Genomic DNA, 24,599 nt, shown 5'->3' on the forward strand with positions numbered 1-24,599 from the left:
ATTACACATTGATTCGCTTCATATGTAGGTCATATCCCAACCGTCCCAGAGCTTCACGAAACTGACGACTAAAGCGGAGATTCATATTAACTAGTCGCCGTTCCTTAGCACGTCCTAAAACCAATTTACTTGTCGTGGCGTTGAAGAGCGCCATCGAGACTGGTCGAATAATCTCGGAGTTAATATGAATGCTGGCAAGGATGAGGATAGAGCAATATAAGAAAGTTAACTTCTTCGTTGTAACCAGGAGAGGACATGGGCCTTTTTATGCAATGTGATTTCCGGGATGCTTTTCCGGGATGTATGGAAAAACTGTAGCCGCAACTTCTGGATAATATCCCATCAAAGGGCTCACCACTCCATTGAAGATAAGGCTTGAGAAGCATACTGCAATACATCCTTATCACTATATTTTTAGGAATCACTGTGGCCTTGCATTGATAGTATAATCGGTTATATCATATCTAGGGAATTGACTGCGATACATCACTGATGATGAACGAAGACACTACAACAACTTCTTTCACTAATTGGGCCTTGAATATACCACGGAAAGCCTAACGTCGCCAAACCAGCGCTTGCCAATTTCTGAGCATGGTTTTGAGCGCTTTGCTCCTTGACACCACCGCAAGGATGGTCGGCCACGAATCGGGGTGTCGCCTTTGCCGCTGGGTTAGAAGGTCTGACGGGTTGGCCAGCCAAGTAAATTGAGCCGTCTCATCGATGATCGTCAAATTTATATTCGCTCTCGACGAGGATAGGCACGACGATTATCGGAAGCGGTGGGTCGATGACAGTACACTCGGGGTCAGTGACCAAGCTTTGGCCGATAGAATATTGGTATGAAAAGCGGATCGGCCGATAGAACAAATAATGCTGCCCTTGTTTGATATCGACACTATTTGCTGGTGATTACTGTACCCGCAAGGTAGGTTTTCGTCCCATCAAACCAAGTCATTCAATGCTCGGTAGAGTCTGTACTACGTCAACCATTACATCAGCTGCGCCCCCGATTTTCAAGTTAAATTTAACCCGCAAGAACATCCATTATGTAGTGCAATTCAGTTACCATTGTGGAATTGCGCGCAAACTGACTACTACAAGAACTCACAGCTCCGGCAACTCTAACCCCGGAGAGTCGTAGTCTTACTCCCACAGGCACATTAAACAAAGCGCATGCCCTTCTGAACATCTATTCCCTCTCCCGAGAAGTTCTAATATTATGGGGAAAAAGCGGATTCGAAAAATCTAGCGACTGATCAAATCATATTTCCGAAATCCTTTCATACGGTGTCGGTTCATGTTGTTGATTCGTATGTATTCCTAGTTCCTCTCGGATTATTCATTTAATAATTTGCCAAATAAGTGGCACCCGAATCGACATACCGACAGAGCAGTTTGTGCAGCCGAAAGTCTGCGGCTACCCCAGACTCAAGGGCCCTTCCTTCTGCTTCTTAATTACTCACACATCTGGGCAGAAATTGTTATTTGATCTGTCTGTTCGTCAAGATTTTGAAAACTTAGCCCCGACGGTGGTCGATGCCATCCGCAATCCCCTTCACGATTGGCATCTCTCCACCTCAAGGGACGTCTCCGAAGTCCTCTCCGATAATGAAGTCCGGCTGCCCGATGTGCGCGCCATAATATGGTCACATTTTCATTTTGATCATGTTGGCAATCCGGCTTTGTTTCCGGCAGGTACGAAATTGATTGTTGGGCCTGGGTCCAGGGCGGCGATCGGCAATGGATATCCTAATGAGCCGGATGCACCTGTTTTAGCCAGTGACTGGGAAGGACGAGAGCTGGTAGAGCTTGATTTCGGGGATAACGGCGATATTTTGCAAATTGGTCAGTTCAAAGCTCTCGACTGGTTCGGAGATGGGAGCTTTTTCATCCTCCATACTCCAGGGCATGCTGTTGGCCATCTGTGTGGCCTCGCTAGGGTAGAAGAGGACTCATATGTTCTCATGGCTGGAGTAAGGCAGCTCCAGAGTCCTTAAAATGGTATGGATAGTAAATGACTCATTGCTTTTAGGATTGCGCCCATCACCCAGGAGAATTTCGGCCCTCGTCCCTGGCTCCGCTTTATTCACCGTCCTCCACCAATTACCAGTCGAGCCAAACCTCTGGTTATGGACAAACCGCACCGTTTTTTCAACCTGCAAAGAATTATACACATGATTACAATGAGTGTCTCGCAACATTGGAAGGCATCGCACAATTCGATGCTGAGGACAATGTCTTCTTACTTCTCGCCCATGACAATCATGCGCTGTCTCTATTTGAGGAAAAGGATGACCTTGGAATGAGGTGGCTCTTTCCGGAGAAGAGCATAGATAGGTGGCGAAAGGAAGGACTGAAGCAAGCTGTTCATTGGAAGTTCCTCGCCGATTTTGGCCGCTTAGTTGACTAGCAAAAAAAATACATTCTAGTACAAGGAACTAGAAGATTGATTAGATTAATTGTTCCTCGTCTACACTATTTCGTGAAATAGAACCGACTTTAATTTCGGCAATATTTTCCTGGCTACGAAAAGTGTTTTTAACTTTGGGATTAATTTGCGTTCGTATCCTAGTCCTACCAGGCCACACTTTTTCGCATTGGCTAATGTTGGGCTCGTTGAATTACTCATTTCTCATGGCGGAATGTTCCGTAAGAACTACAGGTCGATAGACCCCAGTGACTACTTAGCAAAATCGGTGGGCGAGCAGGTCTTTTGTAAGGGAGCGGGACATTATTCAATACCTGGCTATTTTCAATGCACATATAATGCCCAGATCCACCCTATATTCAGTATTTAGCTGATGAAGGCAATGATAAGATCTGTCTTTTTCAATCCAAACACTTTACAATGCTAATGTCCTCCTGCTAGGTTGAGCTGATAAAATAAGTGCCTCGGATGGCGCTGCGGTAGCCGGGTTGGGGCTTTCTCAGCTTCAACTAGCGGCCTTATGACCCCAAGAAGCTCATCAGTGGTCCTCCCTTCTTAAATCCGTATTCTTCTTGGCTAAAATGTATGTTTTGTTTAATTTTGTTGGCGGAACGTAGTTTATGTGTTTTTTTTCTCAAGTAATAACCCCTAAACCATACTCATTTGACAGGCCTTTAGAATATAGTTTGTAGCCCGGCTGGGAGGATCGAGATTGATTTTTTGAGTGCTTTTTGAGTGAGTTTTAATGAAATCCTTGATTCAGTAGGCCTATCACTCGAATTTAATAATATTCTATGCTGTTTTGAGTTCATTTTTACTTGACTGACTTCAAGGAGGTGTCGATGTACGAAGCTGAATATTGGCTTTGAAAGTTTTTGGGTATTACTGTTTCTGTAGCAGTAAAGCAACTTTGGAAATACTCAAAATGTCGCACCGGTGAATGTGCAGTGTAATTGGGGTAAGCTGCAAGGACATCAACTTTGTCGATTTCGTTTGAAGCAACCATGACGACCATATGATCGCTTTAAAAATAGGAAAAGCAGCTTCGTACAAAAGGTTAGAGATACTGAGGATAGTTGAGCAGGATGAAAAGAGGAATAACATGATTCTCTTTGTACACCTGATCAAATCACGACGTTAAATGGCCCCCATGCCCATCAAGAACTAGTAGTCGAGATCACCCATGCGTACGACTATCAGCTGCTGGAATGAAGTGATCTGACGTTACCAAAGACCAACGGAATATAAAGTCCATCCATGAAAGTTAATTTCAAAGGGTCAATCGTGTACAAGTTCTTCAGGCCAGCTTTCAATACACATGTGCCCCTGAGAATCAAACGAGGTGACAGGGCCTAGCCGGAAGCGCTGATGTATTCAAGGGCATTCACCCATTGAAATTTTCCAGGTTGTAAAAGTGGTCCCCGAGCAGTGAAGTCTGCATGTGTAAAACTTCTTGCAGTCGCTGTGGGACCGATAGCACACAGCCTGTCTATCAAAGTCATAGATATCCTTAGGTAGACCTTCATATCACATGATTGTTTGTTGAACATAGGCAAATGGTATAGTAGTCTTTGCTTCTGGCTGAATAAAATTGAAACCCCGTTTTTGGCCAATAATTTGGATCAGTGAATTTTCACGCTACATGAGTATATTTCTACCATTTATCGACCATTTATCGTAAATGAGAGGCTTAAGACGCTGCAACATAACGATACATAAATTCAGTCCAATTTATAAGTGGTCTGTCTTTCAATTGAATCATTTTATGGCACTTTGTGCGCGAAACAGCCCAATGAGAATGGCCTGCGGAGCGACATCGGAGTGTCACGTGTAATGCATTGGATTTGTGCGAAATACAGTATGATAGTAATTTGTTTTCCCAAATAGCTTGCATCCTTTCGCCCCGGGGTTTTAGTTAGATTGTATACGTTTTCGTGAATATTGGCTGCTTGAATGTGGGGTTGAAGATGGTAGGTTGCGACGCGGTGCCACGATTCGCGTTTGGTGGCCCAAATCTGTCTCAGTTAAATTGGAACGGAATAAAATCTAGCACAACTCCAAATTTTGATCACTTCCAACTACTTGCATTTGAGAAGAAGGAAAGTATAAGAGATATATTATTGAGCTATATGGGTGACTAAATAATGAAATAAGCCCCACCGGAGTGTATACTCGGAAAACATATTTTCGTTTGAGTGAAGCTTCATGCCCAAGAGGTTTTCGTGGCCCTCATGCAAGCCCCGATCGCAGCTTTACTGGCCATTACTGTCAACGCAACGCTGATAAAGTTATGTGATAACCCCTCGGAAGTGGAATTCGGTAGAGGTTTTTGCACCCACAAAGCTACATCAGAGCTAACCAGCAATCCTGAGGTAGAACTGAAAATAGATTCTCCGGAGCAAGGTAGTATTCACTGAAAATGTTCCAACTCCGATAGAGCAAAATAGTATGTCAGACCTAGGAAATGTTGTATCACTTGAAAGCTGAGATACCCACCACCATAAACATGAGAATTGACAGGCCAGGCTCATTGTCCCACGCGTTCGTATTTATGACATTGTAGATCTAACTGAATCTCATGACAACCTGCAACCAGAACCTAATCCATGATGTGTTAGATGCTTCCAGGCAAATGAATGGATTGCTGACCTCTGCTCAGGAGCGCTTCAAATTAGCTCGTCCAGCATTCACATCATGAATAGAAGGTTTGATTGCTTGGGCTTGATCAATGCAGGTATAGCTTTTTTAAGCTGTTCATGATTATAAGATAGAGCCATATTGAAACGCACGTGCCACAAAAGACACAAAAAGGTGGATACACGGAAGATCAAAAAAGCGAGCCGCATATTTGAAGCGTATCTTAATTTCCTGCTCTAATTTGCTCATTTTTCCGGGCCTGCGACCTTGCTATGGTGTATAGACGTCGGGGTCGAAAGGTAAACGACTGTTTAGTTGATGCTGAATATTCAGATGACCCAAGTAGACGAATGAGTCTAAGCCTCTGTTCAACGTGGCCCCATCATGTCTAGTATATTATCACTCCAGCTTAGTCCCGACTTTAGTACCATCCGGTTATGGGGCAGGCCGGTTATGCAGGCCGGTCATGGAGCCGGCTATGCGGAGCCCAAGCAAAGAAAGCTGCATTCCAGCATTTCATGATATAGTGCAAATTTGGCTTAGCCAAAGAATAGAAATAGGTCCTAATAAATGTATGGCACACTCGCATGGTTGGGAAATCACCGGTTCAAACTGCGAAATGGTTAAAATATTGCTGTTACACCAAATCAATTTTTGGGGGACTGGAGAGGCCTGGTAACCACATTAAAACCTACTTAGATTGGGCTGTTAATTTTGATCGTAAATTCATCCGAAATATAAAGTACCTCTCAATATGGAAAGATTTTTCATCAAAAGATTAGATGCTGCCTTGCGATATGATTTCTAAGCAGAGAAATTCTAGGCGAGTTATCATTTCGGCTTTGATCAGGCTTTGTTCGCAGAAGCGACCAGTGATGATGATGAGGAGAACAACCTGAGGATAAGAATTACACCAACGAAAAGTCTATGCCAGTTCACTTGGCCGGCGAGAGTACGATCGATAAGAGGCCAGGGATGATAGCAAGAAGCAGCAATACCGAGTACCCTGGAGCTGCTCGATGAGGATAGTAACGATGAGAATCATATACTCAGTCCGGGGAATAAAAGAGTCGTGGTTTTCCCAGTTTGTACTATTTGAAGAATCCTAGAATCCTCAGGGTCGATTTAAAGTCCACTATAGCTTTGCCCTGAACGGAGGATGATGAAACCAGAAAATTGGCCGGCAAGGGGGAAAGCCGGAACTTTGGGTTGTGATTCCATGAATTTCGTGCCAGCATTTCACGATATCGCACCGAACTCAATGGATAATGCTTAATGCGAGGTTTATGGTTCATAATATTAATCCATTATACCCATGTGCTGGAGCGGAGTAAACCTTATCACCAGGTATGGTTGCGTATTATTCTAAGCAATGTAAACTGTCAGCTGCGAAATTCAAAGCTGTTTTAAATATGGAGCCTTTATTCATGATCTCACCCCTTTGCTGCAGATATCCCACGGTGGTACCCGTGATTCGATCTAATATACAACAAATTATTTGATTCGTCAGTACCAAGGAAGTAGTCGTGTCAACTAGTCTGTAAATAGTAGGCCTTATCACTGAGCATACTTCGGAGAAGCAGGAAAAGGGGAGGAGCAGTTGGCCGTCTGAGTCATCATCAAACCCCGTTCGAGTGTTGACGTTACTCCCCGGACAACCAGTAATACCATTTCATGTACTTTACCCCACCAAGGTGACACCAGTCGTTCCGGCAGCAGTGCTAGTTATCTCATGACAAGTTAACTATTGTGTTAATCAACGGGCTCACAAACTAATCATATATTAAAATCTTCACTTCCTTAGCCCAAAATAATCATCTTGAAGCGACTTGACTGATTGGCAGATCAGGAGAAAACATGTTGACTAATCACGTATGAGAATAAATCCGTTTATGGGGTTGCTTCGACCCTCAAAACCCAATACAGTTCAGCAGGGCCAAAACATGGGCAATCTCTACGCTGGTCATATCTTCATTCTCTCCCCTGGGGTGGCTGTTTTTGTTTGTGTCATCTCCCTCTTTGAAGTCAGGAATGGAGTGGCCACTTAAGCCTCCCGCTTTCCGTATGTATTCTTTCGGTTGGCTGATCTATATGGGCCTGTCGGTGAGTCTATTGAAAGACGAAATCCTTCTCTATGTTCTTCATGTGGGCTGTCGTTTCAGCAATTCTTTATAGAGCAGAAGTAAGCAAACTCTTCCAATTTTTTGGCTCTTGATGCTTCAACAATGCGGTCGAAGGTCGTCCCTTACATGGACATTTATTCTATAGCTCTCACAAAGAATATTATCGACGTGGAAGGCCAGTAAGTATTATTGAATGATTATAAGTTGAAATAAAGTCGATCGAAAACAAATCACGTGGCAACTGAGCCATCAAGGTCAATTCCATAAGTTTCGACGCATGACAGCTTTCCGCTGCTGTCGCCGCTATGTGTTACGTGTGATGAACGAGACGCACACTACCCAAAACATGCCTAAACCTGTCGTCACAACCCAAAGAATCAAGAAGAAGGATATGGGTGGGTTAATGGGCAGACCCACACCGACCAAAATCGTGTAACGGCTGAAAATTTCGCGGCGGTCTACTGGGCTGTTTACTATGAGATAGCAACAAGGGGTGATCGGCGCCACTGAAATTCAATCCCAAGACAGCAGGTATACATACAACGACAATATAATATTTTATCTGGGATACCATATAATGCCCTCATGATAGCAATGTAGTTTCAGGGCTTTAAGTATTTTACACTGTGCTTCTAATATCTCGAGATTTCACTGCTGACTGTTTAAAACTAATATAAAGAGGACCACATCTGATATCCACTTCATGAAAAGTGCCTGTCCGAATTCTGGAAAACTTTGGATTGAATCAGAATGAAGGAACGTCTTTCAGGACAACTTCGGCTGAGCATTTTATCGTCTCTTCTTTCCAAGCTTTCACCTCCTCTGCGGCTCTCATATTTTCAGCTTCAACAAGTGGAATGGTCTCAGCACCCATCAAGAGCCTTGTGGGTAAAGGTCGCTTGTCTTGGCCCACAATAGCATCAAAGAGAACTTCGGCACATATACCCGGCTGAGAAAAGGTCTCTTGAACAGCCGGGCTCATCATGTACTGAAATAATTGATTAAACGGACTTGTCAAGGTATCATATGCAGGATGACGGTGCTCGAGGTGCACATTTGAGCCAAAATTAGTCTGAATCCCACCCGGGGCAACCACCAGAAATTTGATCCCCCAGCTTGGATCCACCTCTTTAGCGAAAGATTGCGTAAATCCACCGAGCGCGAACTTGCTGTGATTGGGTCAGCACCCGATCATTTGATTAAGAATAATGTCATACCCGGCGTGATAGAATGAACCACCAGGGAATGTCAAGTAGCCACCAATGGAGGAAAGTTGAACAATGGTGCCACCCTTTCCAGCCGGGTTGACTTCTCTGAAGATGCGAACGGCATTTTGAGTGATTAGGACTGGGCCCCAAAAAAGGGTTTCCATCTGTAGCCGAGCATCTGATTCAGGTACGGCTTCTGTGTCACCCATGAGGGCATACCCTGCGTTATTCACCACTACATCAAGTTGATTAAATCTCGCCACGGTAGCAGACAGGGCATCAAGGATGGTCTCTCGAGAAGTAACATCAAGTTTTAGTTTCAGAACATTTGCTTCGTCCGGCAGATAGGAAAGTGTATCGACGTTGCGTGCGGTAGCCACAATATTGTGGCCAGCGGCATATATAGCGCTCGCTAGGGACTTTCCAACCCCAGAAGAACAGCCAGTGACTGTATTTAGTTAGCCTGAATGCTGAAATCTTTCTACCCGAGGTTTCTTTGTCGTCTTCCCATTCACGCACCAAACCAAACAGTATTCAAACCCAACATTTCGGAGTGCTGGGGCAATTTCAAACAATTCACGATTTTAATCAGAGAGAACAGACCCACGAAGTCTAAAAATGGATTAGAGATTGGATAAGTCTTTCCTTTCTTTATAAGTTTTCTTAGCCTCTTATCATGCGGAAGCCCGGATGTACAGGCCAGGCACTGCTCAGAAAAACCTGGAGGCTGTCAGCCGAGACTACGGAAGTAAGGTTAACGGAATTAGTCGGAAATAAGAGCCTTTCTCCGTATCACAGACCAGAAGATTAGCCTCAGACTAGGGCCCATGGATACATTTATTTATCCAGTTATTGGATTACCCAAACAACCATGATCAGACGAAGCTGACCATCTGCTGACGAGCTCAGTCGTCTATCTGGCGCCAGCCCACTGTTAGATCATGTCGCCCGCCATCGGAACTGATTTACCGCCGTTCCAAGTCGGCTCGGTGGTGGATGGGGTGACTATGATTAATTCCACATGACGGTTTCGACTATTCCTCACTGGTGTGGCAAATACGCTGACAGGTTGGAACTGCACTGTGAAAATTGTACTGTGAAAGATTACCGCCAGGAATAGCTCTAATGACCCATTATGTTATGTACTACTGACGGCAATGCGTTGTTCTTTGATCTGAGCTGAATGCATATAAAAATATCACCAAATTGACTCATTATGTTATAAGTCCCGATCTTCGCCCCAGGTGAACTGCTATCAATGAGCCGATGTTGCAGCCAGGCTTGAGGGGTTTGGGTCCTCTTAAGAGATAGTCTTGGGATACGATCGAGTTTCCTCATTCCATTTTCGTAGCTTTCGTAATCTCTTTTTGCCTTGCTGGATCGGAATCTTCAAAATATTCAAAGTAATTCACAATTTACAGAAGACTATCCTCAAGGTATGGAAGGAGGGATTCCCCAAAGGAGTTCTCTGTCGCTTGCTTAGACTTATTATTTTTCTCCCAAGTATTTACTTATTATCTATACAATCTGAATAAATGGTAAAATCGTCATCACTTAGCAAAGAATATGTAGTGCTACCCATGTCCCACTGTACATCTATTGGACAAATGACTGATTAAAGACGTTATAAAGTCGGTAGTTATATCTGGTTGTCTAATTACACCTTACTTTTGGCATGTGAGACGAGTCAATATGTTAACTTTATCAATATATCACGTATTTGATGCTATTTTAGAAGCAAGGATGCTATATACTATGTTTCGGGTGTTCCGGTTGGCATCGCACCATATTGATTGTAATTACGTTCATCCAGTGATCTAGAGCACCCATTGATAGTACTCCCAGTTAATGACTTGGTTAGAGAGTGGAGTGAGAGAAGACATTGGCGCTTTTGCCCTTATCAGATCGTTCTCCGCGACTCCGAAATTTTTCGGAAAACGCGAAGCTGTTCGGATGGCCCACCACCCAGGCGCCATTTGACTAGGCGCTCTGAGATTCCAACTACTGACTGGGTTATGGGAATATCGGCGATAGACTTAAACCCGCTCTATATCCGTCGCTCCTCCCGTGCCCATGATCAGCACATACTGTTTTTTCCAAACTCTTTAGTTCCCAAAGGAGACAAAATCTACACGCAGATAAAATACCGTACTACTCCGTGCCCTAAAACGAACGACTCGAGTGAAGGGATCACAACTACAGTGCTTTGCGCGATCTGCCTGCTAGAACTTTGCTGTGCTTCCCACTGCCAAATCTCTTCGCTGATCTTCCCGCTGATTGCCTTATCCTCTTGCCAAAATTACTTTTATTTTCTGTTAATTTCTCATACTCTCACTGTTAAGTCAGTGCTGCCCTATTTCTATTCCGTGTGACTCTTATTGGATCTCCAGCCGACTTTCCTGTTTCGTGGAGCCACGGCTTGGATTTCGCATGGATATTGTGCATTTTCTCACCCCTTTTTGTCGATTCACCTTGCCTGTAACATATCGCGAAAATTCCCGTCTGTATTCACGTGGTCAGTATTCATGTGCACTCTTGCAAGAAATCGATCTTATCGTCTCATTTAGGCCAGAAGGCCATACGAGTCCAGATATCCTCGTCTCCACCACCCTGCTGGCTCATTGGCACTCCAAACGTCCACACACTGAGCCCCGCACTACTTAAACTGCTGCTTACCCATATCGATCGACTAACGAGGCTGCGGCTGCTGATTGGCATGGACTTCAGTATCTGTGCTGGACTGCTATCGATAAACGATGTATCAAGCTCCATCACATGGGGCTTCTCCTCGGTGATCTGCCAATCCGGCTGGCACTGATCGCACAATAACTCAGCCATCGGCAAATCCTCGTTGCTGTCACCGCATGCGATACGGGTATACCCATTGATGCTGCCATCTGAATATCGGGAGCGCACGGAGAGCAGGGACAATCAGGCCGTGTTAAGGGGGGAAGAGACGATCCAGGAGATAGAGCAGATACAGAAAGCGACAGTCGCCTCTTCGTTATCGCGGTCACCATGGTTGATTATCTATATATATAGGCTATACATAGGCATCCCAGGAAGCTCCTGGAAGGACAACGTATGGCTAGGATCGCGACGCGTCAAGACACAAGAGTGTGACGGTGATTTGTTGAAAGTCGATCTCAATTGCGAGGACGTGGATGCCATAGGGGCAAGGCTGAGTTATCGCGCAGTGCGATAATATCAGAATGTCTGTAGTTCGGATCCGCTCCGGTTTGGAGCAGACTTCGGGAGTCTTGATCATGAGTATCGAGAAATATATGTCGGCCAGATCAGCTCTATCTGTCACAGGGAGGCGGTCGTGCAGGAAACTGGAGCAGGGAATACCTTTCGCTCTTCTCCGTTCTGTCCCTCCATCATCTTTCTCTGATATTCTCCTCCCGTTACCGGCCGGATGAGTTCTCTGGGAAGATGTTGAACTTAGAACTTTGAACCTTGATGGGGCAACAAAACGACAGCCACGTACCCGCGGCTACAGGAGCATGCACTGGGAACGAATCAGGACGACGAACGAATGGGATGTGGTTGATACGTTTTGCTACCAGGGTGTCAGGATCCGCATTCCTTTCATGATGCTAATGTTTATCACCATGGGCCACTGAACTTGGATAAAACAAGCGCTTCCCGAGACATCTGACAGTATACAGGTCAAATTTTCGCGGCTGTTTAATGGAGATAAAATATGGGGTGACTACAAATTTGTTGTCGACCTGCGAAGAAAAATTGGAACCCTAAGCTACTAGTCGAAATCCAAGGATCAATAATCATATTGGAATACCCCATTTCTCTCCATTGATGAGTCATTGAAGGGTTCCAGACCGGCCGAGAATGCCGACAGTTCTATACAGATCACATTTTTGGCACTAACAAATGAATCTGCGGTGCCAATAATATTTGGCGATAGTTGTGGTATCATCCATGCTATTGAAAAGAAGATCTCCGCACCCCATCCACTCCGCATGAGGAGAAATTCTATTTCCAGTAACCCGTTCTGGTAATGCTATTTCCCCGAACAAATGCCGACCAATAGCCGCCGCAGTGACACTTTAAGCTTTGGAAAAAGGCGGGAAGTCACATCATTACATACTTGGCTAAGCTTCAAAGGCTGTTCCATGAATTTGCCACAGTGGTAAAGCGTGATATAAAGATATATGGCAAGGACTAGAACCAAAACCTCTTTTTTACCAGATTGGAGATTCCGAACCCTGCTTTAGCGGTGAATTACCTCATTTGCTATACCTAACGCTGACACGACCCCGCACGATGTCTAGCATGTACTCAAATCAGCCTTCTATAATGAAAGGAGCGCCGCGACCGATGAACAGTCGGGTGCTAGCTTCAATGCCCTGTCACAAAGGTACTAGAAAATCAAACGATGGTAAGCCTACTGAAAAAAAGTTGTTTTAACTCTGCATTTTCCAGTGCTGATAACCTTTGGCATCTTACAATCCAGAGACCTGCAATCTGTGCTTTGAGGAAATGAGCTCCCAGTCGATCTTTCGGCAATTGCCGTGCGAACACTTCTTCCACCAGCCATGTATTGACAAATGGATGTGCAAGCAAGATGCAAGCTGTCCACTATGTCGACAAACCTTTTATGACCTACATTCAGCAGCGTCCATGCTCACTCCGATAGTCACTTTCAATTCCAATAGTGTCAGAGCAACTCACGCGTCGCGAGCTTCTTTAGTTCAATGTTTGAAGAAGTTATTCCATTTATCGAGTATCCCACCCAAGGGACAAGCTCGATTGAATGTATAATAATATGCTTTAAATACCGACAAGCCTTACTGTGGCCAATTTGCGTGGAGACCACTGTCCAAATAAGAAGAAGATACTTCGCCTTTGCCTCGACTCGGGGTCTGAGTCAACTAAAATGACATTTACTTTTTCTCAGCGTACGGGAATTCGTTTATATATAGTCATTTGTTGTAAGATATCTAGCCCGATTATTTATACTCTCGTGCACCCTGCCAGTATGATAGTGCATATTCCCGCGATATGAGTAAGTTTTATGGTCGGGATCATCATCATTCTACTTGAAGTACTAAAACAGAGGCGGAAAGGTGTCATAATTGCCAGGTTACGCCATGAAAACTTTTGGGCCACACTATGTTGTCACCATCAACTATCTAGCATAAAAACCCTGCATATCGAAAAGAACTTATTGCTTTTGCTTTGACGTATTGTAAAGCAAATGATTGACCACTATCTGCATTAGTATCTGTATTTCCTATATCGATAATTTGGAAGATCACAGGTTGAATAGGACATTGAGGAATGCTGAACAACCCATAAGCGTAATACTATCGAACCAATGACATTCATGTCTTGTGGACTTGGCCGATAGCCAAATCACCCTCTTACTCCGACTTTTGCGCCCGAATTTTTCCCGAGAGATTCCCACATTGCGATCTACATTTTTGCAGTCGAATACAAGATGTAAGTAACGGTTAAGACCGAGGCTGCATTGGAATGTAGTCCTTATAATGTAGGTTACGGCCAAAGGAGTACTGTTGGCTTGAAAATGATTTTCTGAGAGAGTCATCTAGCTGGTATAATCTCTTCTTCAATCACATGGCAATCCTCTCGAAAGTGCTGGAGTCAGAGAGAAGTTGTGCTATTCACTAGGCAATATTCCTTCATAGACTGGATATTATGAGATGTTTCATGAGGTTTACCGCATTGAAAATTAATGCCATACTCAATTCCCACACGCCACTTACGCTGGCCATTGACCATCAGTACGAAGAAGCAAACGAGACTTAGCTACCTTTTGAACAAATTCAAGTCAATAGATGTGATTCACTAGGTCAAAGTGCTACGCGTCGGCTATGAGATGCCTCCATAATCCAGATTCTGCTTAAGCGGCCTGACATCGATCCTAATTATCAGGAAACTAGCTTGTCGATGACCACTACCTCTGTTACCATTCACCGTAGGATTTCAACGGTTCTCGTCCCGCTTCTGTCCGGCCCGCGACTTATCCCAATATCATAGTTTCGCTTGCGGAAATCCCGCTTCTCCTATCAATGCAACTTCAGAACCACGCGGTCGTTGAGATGCTTACTGAAATCGAGAGTTGCTGTTAACCGCAAATATTTCTAGCGATGGGAATCATCAACCTGGGCTGTTTAAAACTACATATGTCCAAGGATAATGAACGATTCCCCAACATGGTCCAGTACTGTTGGAAACGACATAGCTTACTGCCACGTACTTTCGCACGCGGTAACATTTGGCGTCAACAATTCCCGATTAGATTTCAAGCCATAATGACGCGCGTCAGAAAGCGTATATAGTTCAAAAAACCGGGTTTGTTAAGACTGCGACTATTACCACATTTAAGCAGATCATACTCCTAGTCTCCCCATTTCATAACCGTACATCAGAACAAATCATTAAAATTATCAAAGATGCGGGCTACTCTTAGTCTTAGCACCTATCATTTGCCCAATACGGGGGTCGACCTCGCTAAACATCCCCATGACGGCTTCCTTCAGCTCTGCAGGCACGTCCTCCAAGGCCTCGGAGACATTTGCCACCCACTGTCTCTTCTCGGCCTCATCAAAGACTCTGTTCCATAGCTCCCGTGGCTGGACGTAATCCTCGTCATCAACCAAAATCTCATTCTGGGCGAGGATAGCATTATGTTCGATGCGCTCGGTGTGTCGCACATCGGAGACCACCTGGCTGGGAATGCCTGGGCTCAGAGTACTACGCACATAATTTGGGTCACCGCCATAGTTTCGGGTTACAGTACCCATGCCATCACGCTCAAAGGGCGCGTAAACAGGGCAAATGGCGCGGTTTGGAGGGAGCTGTGTGTAGTTTACCCCCAAGCGGTATCGCTGAGCATCAGGGTAGGCAAACATGCGCGCCTGCAACACTAAAGGCCGGAAGGGTTAGTGCTTTGTCGATCGCGACACTTGAGTATGCACTTACTAGGATCAGGTGTCATGGCAATCCCAGGGACCATGTTGGAAGGTGAAAAGGCCGCCTGTTCGATCTCGGCAAAATAATTCTCCGGCTAGGTTCTCATCAGCATGCGCTCCTTGGCCTTCCGTCAAATGCGGTCCTACATTTTTGTTCAGGGTCATCTGGCCAACCTCAATCAAGGGGAAATCCTTGTGGAGCCAGACCTTCGTGATGTCGAAAAGAGCACGACCATATGTCTCAGCCTGCTCGGGCTCCATCACCTGCATGTAAAGCTTCCAGACTGGAAACTGTTTGCGAGAGATGGCATCCCACAGGTCCTGGGTATGGAAGTCGGCATTCACTCCAGCCATCCGGATGGCTTGTTGTTCAGATAAATGGGTGATGCTCTGAGTCGGCCGGAAGTGGAATTTGCAGTACCGAGACCTGCCGTCCGCTGCCACCAATTTGAAGGTATGCACCCCAAAACCGGTCACTCTCCGGATCGAATTAGGGATACCGCGGGAGCCGAACAAGTGCATCAACGCGTGGACACTCTCTGGCTGATTGACATGGAAGTCCCAGAACTGAACGATTAGCTTCACCAACAAGAAGAGAGATTGAACCACACTCACCATAGTCCAATCCGGTCGGTTCGTGGCGGGGTGCCTTTTGTGACTTCTGTTGAGGGAAGGGAATCGAATTGGATCGCGCACGAAAAACACCGGCTTGGATTGGATTGGATTAGAAAAAGAAAAGGAAAACACCAAGGAATGAAGACTCACAACGTGGTTCCCAACAATGTCGTGATTGCCGTCCTCTGTAAAAAACTTGACAGAGAACCCTCGCACATCCCGGACAGTGTCTGCACTGCCCTTTTCACCGCCAGTAGTGCTTAGACGAAAAAGCACCGGCGTCTTCTTGCCCACGCCATTTAGGAATTTGGCCGACGTGATGGAGGATATATCATTGGTGACTTCGAACTCTCCCCACGCACCAGCAGCTTTGGCATGAACAACTCTGCTCAGTGTTAGCTCTGGATTCACTACAAGGGCGGACTGTCCCCTGACCTTTCAGGAATACGCTCACGGTTGAAGTGCGAGAGCGTCTCAATAAGGAGCGTATCACCCAAGGTTGTGATGCCTCCGCCGCCTAAAGTAGGCAACGTAGTGCTTACAGATGGGTTTGCAATTGGCTGGCCTTTCAAATTATTAGCAGGAGTATATTGTGCTTGGCATTGAAGTAACATACCTTCTGCCAGCGTGAATGTAGGCTTTGGCATGGCGATCTCTCGTTCTGGGGTACCAAATACACGTGCTGTGATGCTATATCCATGGCGGCGGCGATCTAGCTTTTATTAGAGCAAATTCTGACAGCACATAAAGACCATTTCGATAACAAAGAACTAGGGCCATTACCCGGTGGCAATCGGGTTACTATGATGTGAGGGGTAGAACGGATGGAACGTATATGGCGACAAATCCGTAATAGACACTGACAGCCTGCGGGCAAATAGAAACCGGCGCAATGCAAAGCGAGTAAAACCTTATCGGCGGGCCGAGATTCAGGCCTAGTGAGAGCCGATTCATCACCGAGTATTCGCCGGACTCGGCACCATTCCACGGACTCGACTCGGCACCTTTCCCGCACAGTACCGGTTGAAGGAACAGTACCAGCGTTGCTTACATGATCGTGCGGGGAACCCTTACCCCTCATGCGGGGTCAAATATTCCTGCTGCCGTTCCATTTGACGCCTGCGCAATGACAATTAAGGGTACAGAAACGCGTTTTCAGGATGTTCAAGTAAGGAGAGCCATCAAATAGCCGTAATGGGTAGTACTACCATTGCGAGGACTTGACCTTACTATGTTGTCTCGGAATTCGGCAGCTATGAAGATCTAACCATATAAAGCTCACTGGCTTAGCTCACTAATAGCGTGTTTGCACCTCAGGTCTGGTAGGCATTGAATAACGCTCTAGACATTGAATAACGCTCAACTTCTATTCGTCTTTTCTTCTTCTTCAGGACAGATCTAAATCATGGCAACTGTTTCCAACGGCTCCGAGTACGACTTCATCGTCGTCGGGGGTGGCACTGCTGGCAACGCCGTTGCTGGTCGCCTGGCTGAAAACCCCGACGTCCGCGTTCTGGTTGTTGAAGCTGGTATCCCGAACCCGGACCAAATCGAACAAATCACCACGCCATCGAAGGCATTTACTCTTCGTGGAAGCAAATATGACTGGGCCTACAAGACAACCATGATCAAGCGCGATGATTACGAGCGCATTGAAAAGCCCAACACCCGCGGAAAGGCCCTTGGTGGAAGTACTTGTGCCAACTACTTCACCTGGATCCCTGGTTCAAAACCCACATTTGACGATTGGGAGGACTTTGGTGGCCGTGACTGGAACTGGGACAGCTGCGTAGACTACCTTCGCAAATGTGCCACTTATCATGACGACGAGAAGCTGTATCCGGCCGAACTCAGCAAGATTGGAACCGGAGGTCCTGTGCAGATCTCCCATGCTGACTTGGTGCCAGAGATGCAACCATTCCGTGACGCCCTTACTCAAGCTTGGGTCTCTAAGGGTGAACCTCTCACTGAAGATATCTTTTCTGGTGAAATGAAAGGTCTCACGCATTGTGTGGATACCATCCACCGTGGTGAGCGTCAGGGCAGTTTCTTGTACTTGAAAAATAAGCCCAATGTGACGATCCTTTATGGGGTTCAGTCTAAACAGTTGATCATCGACCCGGCCACCCGAATTTGCTCCGGCGTCACTGTGGTCAGCGAAACTTCCAACACTGAGATCAGTGTTTATGCTAGCCGGGAAGTGATTGTGTCTCAGGGCGTGTTTGAGACGCCTAAGCTTCTGATGTTGAGCGGTGTCGGGCCTGCCACGGAACTAGCTAAGCATGGGATCAATCCAATCGTGGACTCCCCTCACGTCGGCCAGCATCTCCTGGACCACCCCATCGTGCCTTTCGTGCTTCAGATCAAGGATGGATATGGCCTGGATGATCACATTCTCCGCCCCGGTCCTCTGAATGACAAAGCCCTGGCAACCTACCAGCGTGACAAAACTGGTCCTGCCAGCTCCGGCTTTTTGGAGCTGGTGGGATTCCCTCGCATTGATGAACGACTGGAGAAGTATCCAGCCTACCGTGAGGCTAAGGCTGCGAATGGTGGACTGGATCCCTTTGGACCCGCGGGTCAGCCGCACTTCGAGCTTGACTTTGTCGGCCTCTTCAGTACTGCTTTCCAGTGGCACTTCCCCTTGCCTGAGAAGGGTAGTTACATGACTGTAATTGTCGATCTGCTCCGGCCCCTGTCCGAGGGTGAAGTTACCTTGAACAGTTCCAATGCCCTGGTACAGCCTAACATCAACCTCAACTTCTTTGCTAACGATTTGGATATTCTGGCCATGCGCGAGGGTGTTCGCTGGACTTACGATATTCTGACCAACGGTGCTGGGTTCAAGGACATCGTCGTTGGGGAATACCCTTGGAAGATGCCTCTCCATTCCGACGATGATATGAACAAGGCTGTTTTGGATCGAAGCCAGACTGGATTCCGTAAGATCAACCCGCATCAAGACTTGCAACAGCACTAACATAATTCATAGACCCCTGTGGTACGGCGCGACTGTCCAAGAGCATCCATCAAGGTGTCGTCGACTCCAAGCTCCGAGTCCATGGGGTGCGCAATCTCCGCGTTATGGATGCTTGTGTTATCCCGGTGATTCCAGACTGCCGTATACAGAACTCCGTATATATGATTGGCGAGAAGGTGAGTGATCAAATCAATCTTGGTCAATCATACGAGGAAACTAATGCATCTTCTAGGGCGCGGACATCATCAAATCAGACCACAAGGATCTCTATGAGGCAAAGAATATTTCCTACTTTGTCTCCAGCAAGCTTTGACTTGGGTCCATGGCCTCGGGATGAAAGCCATTGAACATCTTTCACAGAGTAACCTCATTCTTCTACTCGCTGGCATAGCCCCATAAGACACTCGCGGCTTCTACTTTGTGTTTTCAATCGCCATTTATTTGTAGGTTTTCGTGTTTTGAATATAAATATAATTGAACTTTTCACAGTTCTTATTGCAAAAAAAGAATTTTCGTTTCACCTAAAGCATACATAACTTAATCATCAAGCAAAGCCTTTTTCAACAATAAGAGCAGACTGGTACCATATTACAGCCAATCAAACTTGCTTCATTCAGTAATGAGCCATGATGTCATGTGAAGAGCATAAAGTAAATGCATCTAAAAATTTCCATGTAAGCCCATAATACTCATAACTAGTATGTGTACGCTACTTTGAAAGTCAGTTCGTTTTCTTTATGGTAGTGGAAATGCATTGTACCACTTAAATTCCGCTGTCATGCGGAAGGTATGTAATTCAAACCAATTGGCTCCTCGTATTTGCGTTATCTAGCCACTGAAGTACTATCATGAAATATACAGGAGACATTAGTTGTCGCGGAGAAAAATCATGATGGGCTGACTTATTGTTCACCACTGCTGCATGATCGCTCTGTAGTCATAGTCAAGCGCATGTGATACGAAACAGGCGGACCACCCGCCCTGACTCCGAGCTGAGTACGAGTGGTGGATTACCACCCTTTAAACTCGGTGCCAAATTAGCCGCTTTGTGGAGTCGTGAGACTGGGCGGACCAATTGTGTAGTGCCACCAAATAGGGAAACACTAAATGAAATGGCGAAGGTTGGCACTCTTGGAAGCTCGATCCCAGATAATGATTTTCGTTCGTTTGAGAAGCTCTAGATCGCTTTGCGCTGTAGTCAGGCGCCAGCTGGAACGAAATTGGTGGTTGTCTATATTCAAAATCAATCATATGTCCCAAGTGTGAGGAAGCCTTAGTTGATACAACAGGACTGCTGTTTCCGCTCCCGTCATGCACACAAGAATCAAGCTTACCTCACCCCGTGGCATGTCTGAGCCTTTCTCGGCCTTTCAAATTTGAGCTCACGTATCCAATAAATTTCACGGGACCGCTCCCTCCCGTCCTTGCTCTTCCGATCACGAGAAAAATTTCATTCTTGACACACCTCGAAGCAGAGATGGTGCGAGGCGGCAAGACTTCTTCTCTCGCGATGTCGTCAGCTCTGCTCAGTTGTTGCAATTGTACAATCTGGTTTTCCTGGATATCCCTGGACCCAACATCAGCACTGAACTAGCCGAAGAGAGTTCAAGATCGCTGACTACTAATCCTACTCATTGCTCTTGTTCGGGGTGACTCGAAAATTACGGGGGTAGTAAGCCTTGAGCAAATCGATGAGAAGTCTCCTTCCACCATCTCCTGGAATCTTACAGGAAATGATGCCAATGCTGAGCGTGAATTTCATATCCATCAGTTTGGTGACAACACCAATGGCCTGTACATCCGCTGGCTCCAACTGTTCGTTACACTTTGTCTTCAAACTGGTTCTATCTCTAACTATAGAACAGTCAATCCCTTCGGTAGAGCCTATGGTGGACCAGGTAACACGGAACGCCATGTCGGCGACTTAGGAAACTTCAAGACCGATGCTGCTGGCAACTCCAAGGGGATGATGAAGGACCATCTCGTCAAGTTGATTGGCCTGGAAAGTATGCTTGGTGTAAGATATACCTTGCGCTGGACAATAATACTGACTCTAATACAACTGGTCAGCGTACCTTAGTTATTCACGCTGGTACGGATGACTTGGGTAAGGGTCATAACGCAGAATCTAAAAGAACAGGAAATGCAGGACCTCGTCCTTCTTGTGGTAAGTCGAGGCGCCTACCAAAAGGCTCTCCTGTTTAATATTGCCGACGGGTGTAATAGGACTCGCGGTCGAGTCCAGTTTTTCGGCCAGGCCGACCTTAGTGAAACCGGTCTCGCCTTCCCATCTGTGAATGTGTGGGATATCGTGGCGACGAGAGGCAGCGCGACTGATAAAGCTTTGGCGACCAAGGGTCATCGATGCAGTAGTGACTTTCCATGTTCATGCTCTACCGAAGGTTGCCCTGGTACATAAATGACACGTCCGATCATTCAAGGGCTATCTCCACGTTTCAAGGAGAGAAATATGCACCAGTACTGCAATAATGCCGGTGGCCCTTGGATGGCACTTAAAATGTGTTTTTCTATAAACATCCAAGAGCATGACTCAGGCCCGCCCCATTGATGATTCAGCACTTAGTAACCTAAGAATCAGGAAGCAGGAAGCCGAGGATGTTGAATGGACAATAAATACTATTAAGATTCTCTCCGCTTTTACCGTCATTTTATTCTGCCTATACACTTAATATAGATCTATTATGAACCTATGCCGTAATGCCAAGGTGCCGTAAATATTTACCTTTGTATGTACTATGATTTCCGCTATGATTGCCGATAGGTTAATGCCTGGGTTATATACTGAGAAGCTTCGTCTACGAGAAGATGCCGAGGGAGCGCAAGGTCACCAAACAGCAGTGCACATTCATGCCCACATGGCAAACATGGCAAAGGCTACTCTGGCAGTAGGTACGGAGAAAATCCGAGGAGTCATAGAACATCCGGGCTAATTGATGGAATAGAATATATTTATATTGAGATAGCGCAGACCAGGAATCAAGTCAGACCATCCAAAGTAAGCCTCGAGGTGTCTTTATAAGCTAGCAGTTTAATTGGAAATGAAATTGAAGCTCATCCTACATATATAGACCCATATAATCCCACACGAACAACGATGAATCTTTCTTTGATTTACAACCGAGTAAGTAGCCGAGGTAGAACAGACAAGGCCCTGCTGACCAGCACAATGGGATAGACAGAATCAATATCGTGTCCGCTGAATAGAAACGTGGCATGTACCGATTTTTTGAGCGAAAATACTGCAAGAAGGTATGTTTCACCTTGTTGGGGGCGCGAGTTAGCCGAGATTTCTCTCCTCATGAGTGGAAGCTGTGACGTCTGCACCTTCCACGGCTTGTCAGTCATTATTGCCAGCATAATAATAACAGCCTTGAACCAAAAGGGACGCATGACTCATAAAGGACTCTGCATTGGGTCCTAACTATTCTCTGCACTACCCCTTTGAGAAGTAGTAAAAGTGGGGCTTTCGTCCGTAGGCAAGTGAAAAGTAGTGAAGTCTAATCCGACCAATCAGTACCCGCAGACGTTCCTCCGCCTTCTTCCATGAAAAAAACCTATCTTGTCGCGACAGAGTTACTATTACTAGTCGGATACATTGCCTATTACTTGGCAATTAGTAATTAGCCTGCTTACTAAAGCAGTAACCTTTTTTTAAATAGCTTTTTGCCCCTATTATGGAATGAACCAGACTTTCATGCACGCTGCAATACCATTACGAAATGACAACTAGCGGCCTATCGTGGTCGTGAAATATCTTTATAGGCACCTACCAATTGAAATTACAATCAAGCCTAGTAATCACCAGAGCCTTGGAATATGAACCGAGGACAATTTTAGTGATCGTAGCGCAGAAAATATCTACTGATTGAATTCGCCACGCCAAATTCATAGAGTAAACCAGTCATCAGGCATTGGCAACAGAAATGTCAGAAATGTCATTCTCATATTCCAATGCGCTAATAACTGCGGGGCGATATATTGTCAGAATGCTGTCGAAGTTTCCAACAGGGGTAGGGGGTCGCAGTAGAAACCTTTTCCATGTCTGTTCGATTCACCTTCAACAGCTCTCGCTGCTTTCCATATTTTTTTGGCTTGATCTACTCTATCCAAGTCTGTATTACTTTACTAGACACGATGTTTTACTGACCAAAATAAAACAGCAACGTCAGAAAAGCGATGATACGATGTCTGCCGATATCACAGACTTCCTACCAACCGCCAGCTGTACGACGAAAAACCCGCGTTTCTTTTTTTTCAATGGAAATGAAGCCGAATCCCGCAAACATGCCATGCGAGAACACTGGAGGAAACGAAAGGAACGGAAGATGGCTGCTAGGGAACATGACAAACCATTTCGATCACTCCGCTTTGTCCCCAAAAAGGACCATATGGTCTGCAGAATGGAAGCTCAAAGCCATTCCGATGATCCAATACTGAGTCAAGACCATCCATACATTCGAGAAGCCCATCGACCTCTACCCATGGGTATCCGTCAAACATGCAGCCCAATCCATAGGAAGACACGTTAGCGGCCGCGGTGGTCCAAAAACAGGCTGAATATCACAAGAGACTCGCCCCTGAAACGTGCTTACCATAACACTAATATATCCTATAGGTCCCTGCAACGCATCACAGTCCCTGAAGGGCGTCGTCCAAGAAAGCGTTAACTCAGGGCCCCGCATACATGGGGCGTCTATACGTGACACCAAGGTGAGGTTTCATTCCAATCAATATTGCAATACACTAACCATAGTCTAGGGACTGAACCATTTTCAACGCAAAAACACAGAGCTCTATGGCGCCAATGATGAGTCTTGTGTTGTTGCTAGCAAATTGTAATACAGATTCAAGATTCAAGGCGTCGATAGGATGGAATTATGTTCATCAAGCAGACTTTACCACTATTGCTACCAAGGTCGAGCTGTGACAGCCTATGGTGTCATATCCTCACCTGCTTCATCACGGAACACTTGAAGTGCCTTTAAGCCAGCCTACAAAGAAAGCTACTTTACCACGAGGGTCTGCCACGCTACTGATGGCTGGAATGACATATACTGAAAATAACTGCGTAAGGGCTCCAAGGAATCACGGCTTATATTAGGGCATGTATTGCTAGGCTAGAGATAATTGCTCTTCCCACTCGGTCGCCGAGCGGTAATTAATTCTGTGTGTACACGATAGCGTCGAGATCCATGTTACAGTACGGCTTGGCACTGTCTTTAACAAGCCAATATCAAAACAGGGCCCCGCCTTCTCTCGCTTGATGTTATTGGCTCTTATTTTCTTAAAGTATTGTCTACTGCCAGCCAAATAAATCAAGAAATTTCAACGTTCGATTTATCACGCAAACTAAGTGCTGCCCTCGTTGAGACGAATGTCCGTCCAGAGGGCTGCTACTACATGGTTACCGTACACCGCTCTTTTTTTGAGAATATTATAACTTTTATTACAAGATAGAAGATCATTGAAAGTCGCTGAAGAACACTGCTCTTTGCTGCAAAGATTGCTTCATCTCATCAACAACATGTCAAATGAGCCCCGGAAATCCTGAAATACAAAATCCTGATATCCAGTAACTGCGAAGACGGAACCAGCACATCAACTATTTGTAATAGGCTAAGTGCC

At 45.6% G+C, this 24,599-nt stretch overlaps 7 protein-coding genes across 7 annotated transcripts; 4 read left to right on the forward strand and 3 right to left on the reverse strand.

Moving 5' to 3' along the window:
* Positions 1-1,300: 1,300 nt before the first annotated feature.
* N7509_011509 (MBL fold metallo-hydrolase) lies at positions 1,301-2,413 on the forward strand (the record flags this gene model as incomplete). Its single annotated transcript, XM_056636146.1, has 3 exons — positions 1,301-1,313; positions 1,393-1,976; positions 2,036-2,413. 3 exons carry the CDS (start codon positions 1,301-1,303, stop codon positions 2,411-2,413), a joined length of 975 nt encoding a protein of 324 aa, XP_056482176.1.
* A 5,523-nt stretch (positions 2,414-7,936) lies between these two features.
* Positions 7,937-8,946, reverse strand: N7509_011510 (uncharacterized protein; the record flags this gene model as incomplete). Its single annotated transcript, XM_056636147.1, has 3 exons — positions 7,937-8,360; positions 8,409-8,847; positions 8,919-8,946. The coding sequence occupies 3 exons, from the start codon at positions 8,944-8,946 to the stop codon at positions 7,937-7,939; spliced, it is 891 nt and encodes a 296-aa protein (XP_056482177.1).
* A 5,887-nt stretch (positions 8,947-14,833) lies between these two features.
* On the reverse strand, positions 14,834-16,667 carry N7509_011511 (catalase; the record flags this gene model as incomplete). The annotated part of the gene is made up of 7 exons (XM_056636148.1): positions 16,590-16,667; positions 16,409-16,538; positions 16,124-16,358; positions 15,974-16,066; positions 15,506-15,925; positions 15,369-15,453; positions 14,834-15,312 (listed from the first exon to the last, which is right to left on the reverse strand). Exons 1-7 carry the CDS (start codon positions 16,618-16,620, stop codon positions 14,834-14,836), a joined length of 1,473 nt encoding a protein of 490 aa, XP_056482178.1. The 5' UTR covers positions 16,621-16,667.
* Positions 16,668-17,378: 711 nt separating this feature from the next.
* On the forward strand, positions 17,379-19,266 carry N7509_011512 (GMC family oxidoreductase; the record flags this gene model as incomplete). The annotated part of the gene is made up of 3 exons (XM_056636149.1): positions 17,379-18,915; positions 18,966-19,129; positions 19,186-19,266. The coding sequence occupies 3 exons, from the start codon at positions 17,379-17,381 to the stop codon at positions 19,264-19,266; spliced, it is 1,782 nt and encodes a 593-aa protein (XP_056482179.1).
* Positions 19,267-20,740: 1,474 nt separating this feature from the next.
* On the forward strand, positions 20,741-21,055 carry sod1 (superoxide dismutase SOD1; the record flags this gene model as incomplete). The annotated part of the gene is made up of 3 exons (XM_056636150.1): positions 20,741-20,768; positions 20,819-20,959; positions 21,024-21,055. 3 exons carry the CDS (start codon positions 20,741-20,743, stop codon positions 21,053-21,055), a joined length of 201 nt encoding a protein of 66 aa, XP_056482180.1.
* Positions 21,056-21,081: 26 nt separating this feature from the next.
* N7509_011514 (uncharacterized protein) lies at positions 21,082-21,315 on the reverse strand (the record flags this gene model as incomplete). Its single annotated transcript, XM_056636151.1, has 1 exon — positions 21,082-21,315. One exon carries the CDS (start codon positions 21,313-21,315, stop codon positions 21,082-21,084), a length of 234 nt encoding a protein of 77 aa, XP_056482181.1.
* Positions 21,316-23,158: 1,843 nt separating this feature from the next.
* N7509_011515 (uncharacterized protein) lies at positions 23,159-23,813 on the forward strand (the record flags this gene model as incomplete). The annotated part of the gene is made up of 3 exons (XM_056636152.1): positions 23,159-23,498; positions 23,590-23,684; positions 23,733-23,813. The coding sequence occupies 3 exons, from the start codon at positions 23,159-23,161 to the stop codon at positions 23,811-23,813; spliced, it is 516 nt and encodes a 171-aa protein (XP_056482182.1).
* Positions 23,814-24,599: the final 786 nt, after the last annotated feature.

Source organism: Penicillium cosmopolitanum (genome assembly GCF_028827165.1).
Source record: "Penicillium cosmopolitanum strain IBT 29677 chromosome Unknown utg000011l:1.0-3548175.0:1.0-3550911.0, whole genome shotgun sequence".
NCBI classification, from domain to species: Eukaryota; Fungi; Ascomycota; class Eurotiomycetes; order Eurotiales; family Aspergillaceae; genus Penicillium; species Penicillium cosmopolitanum.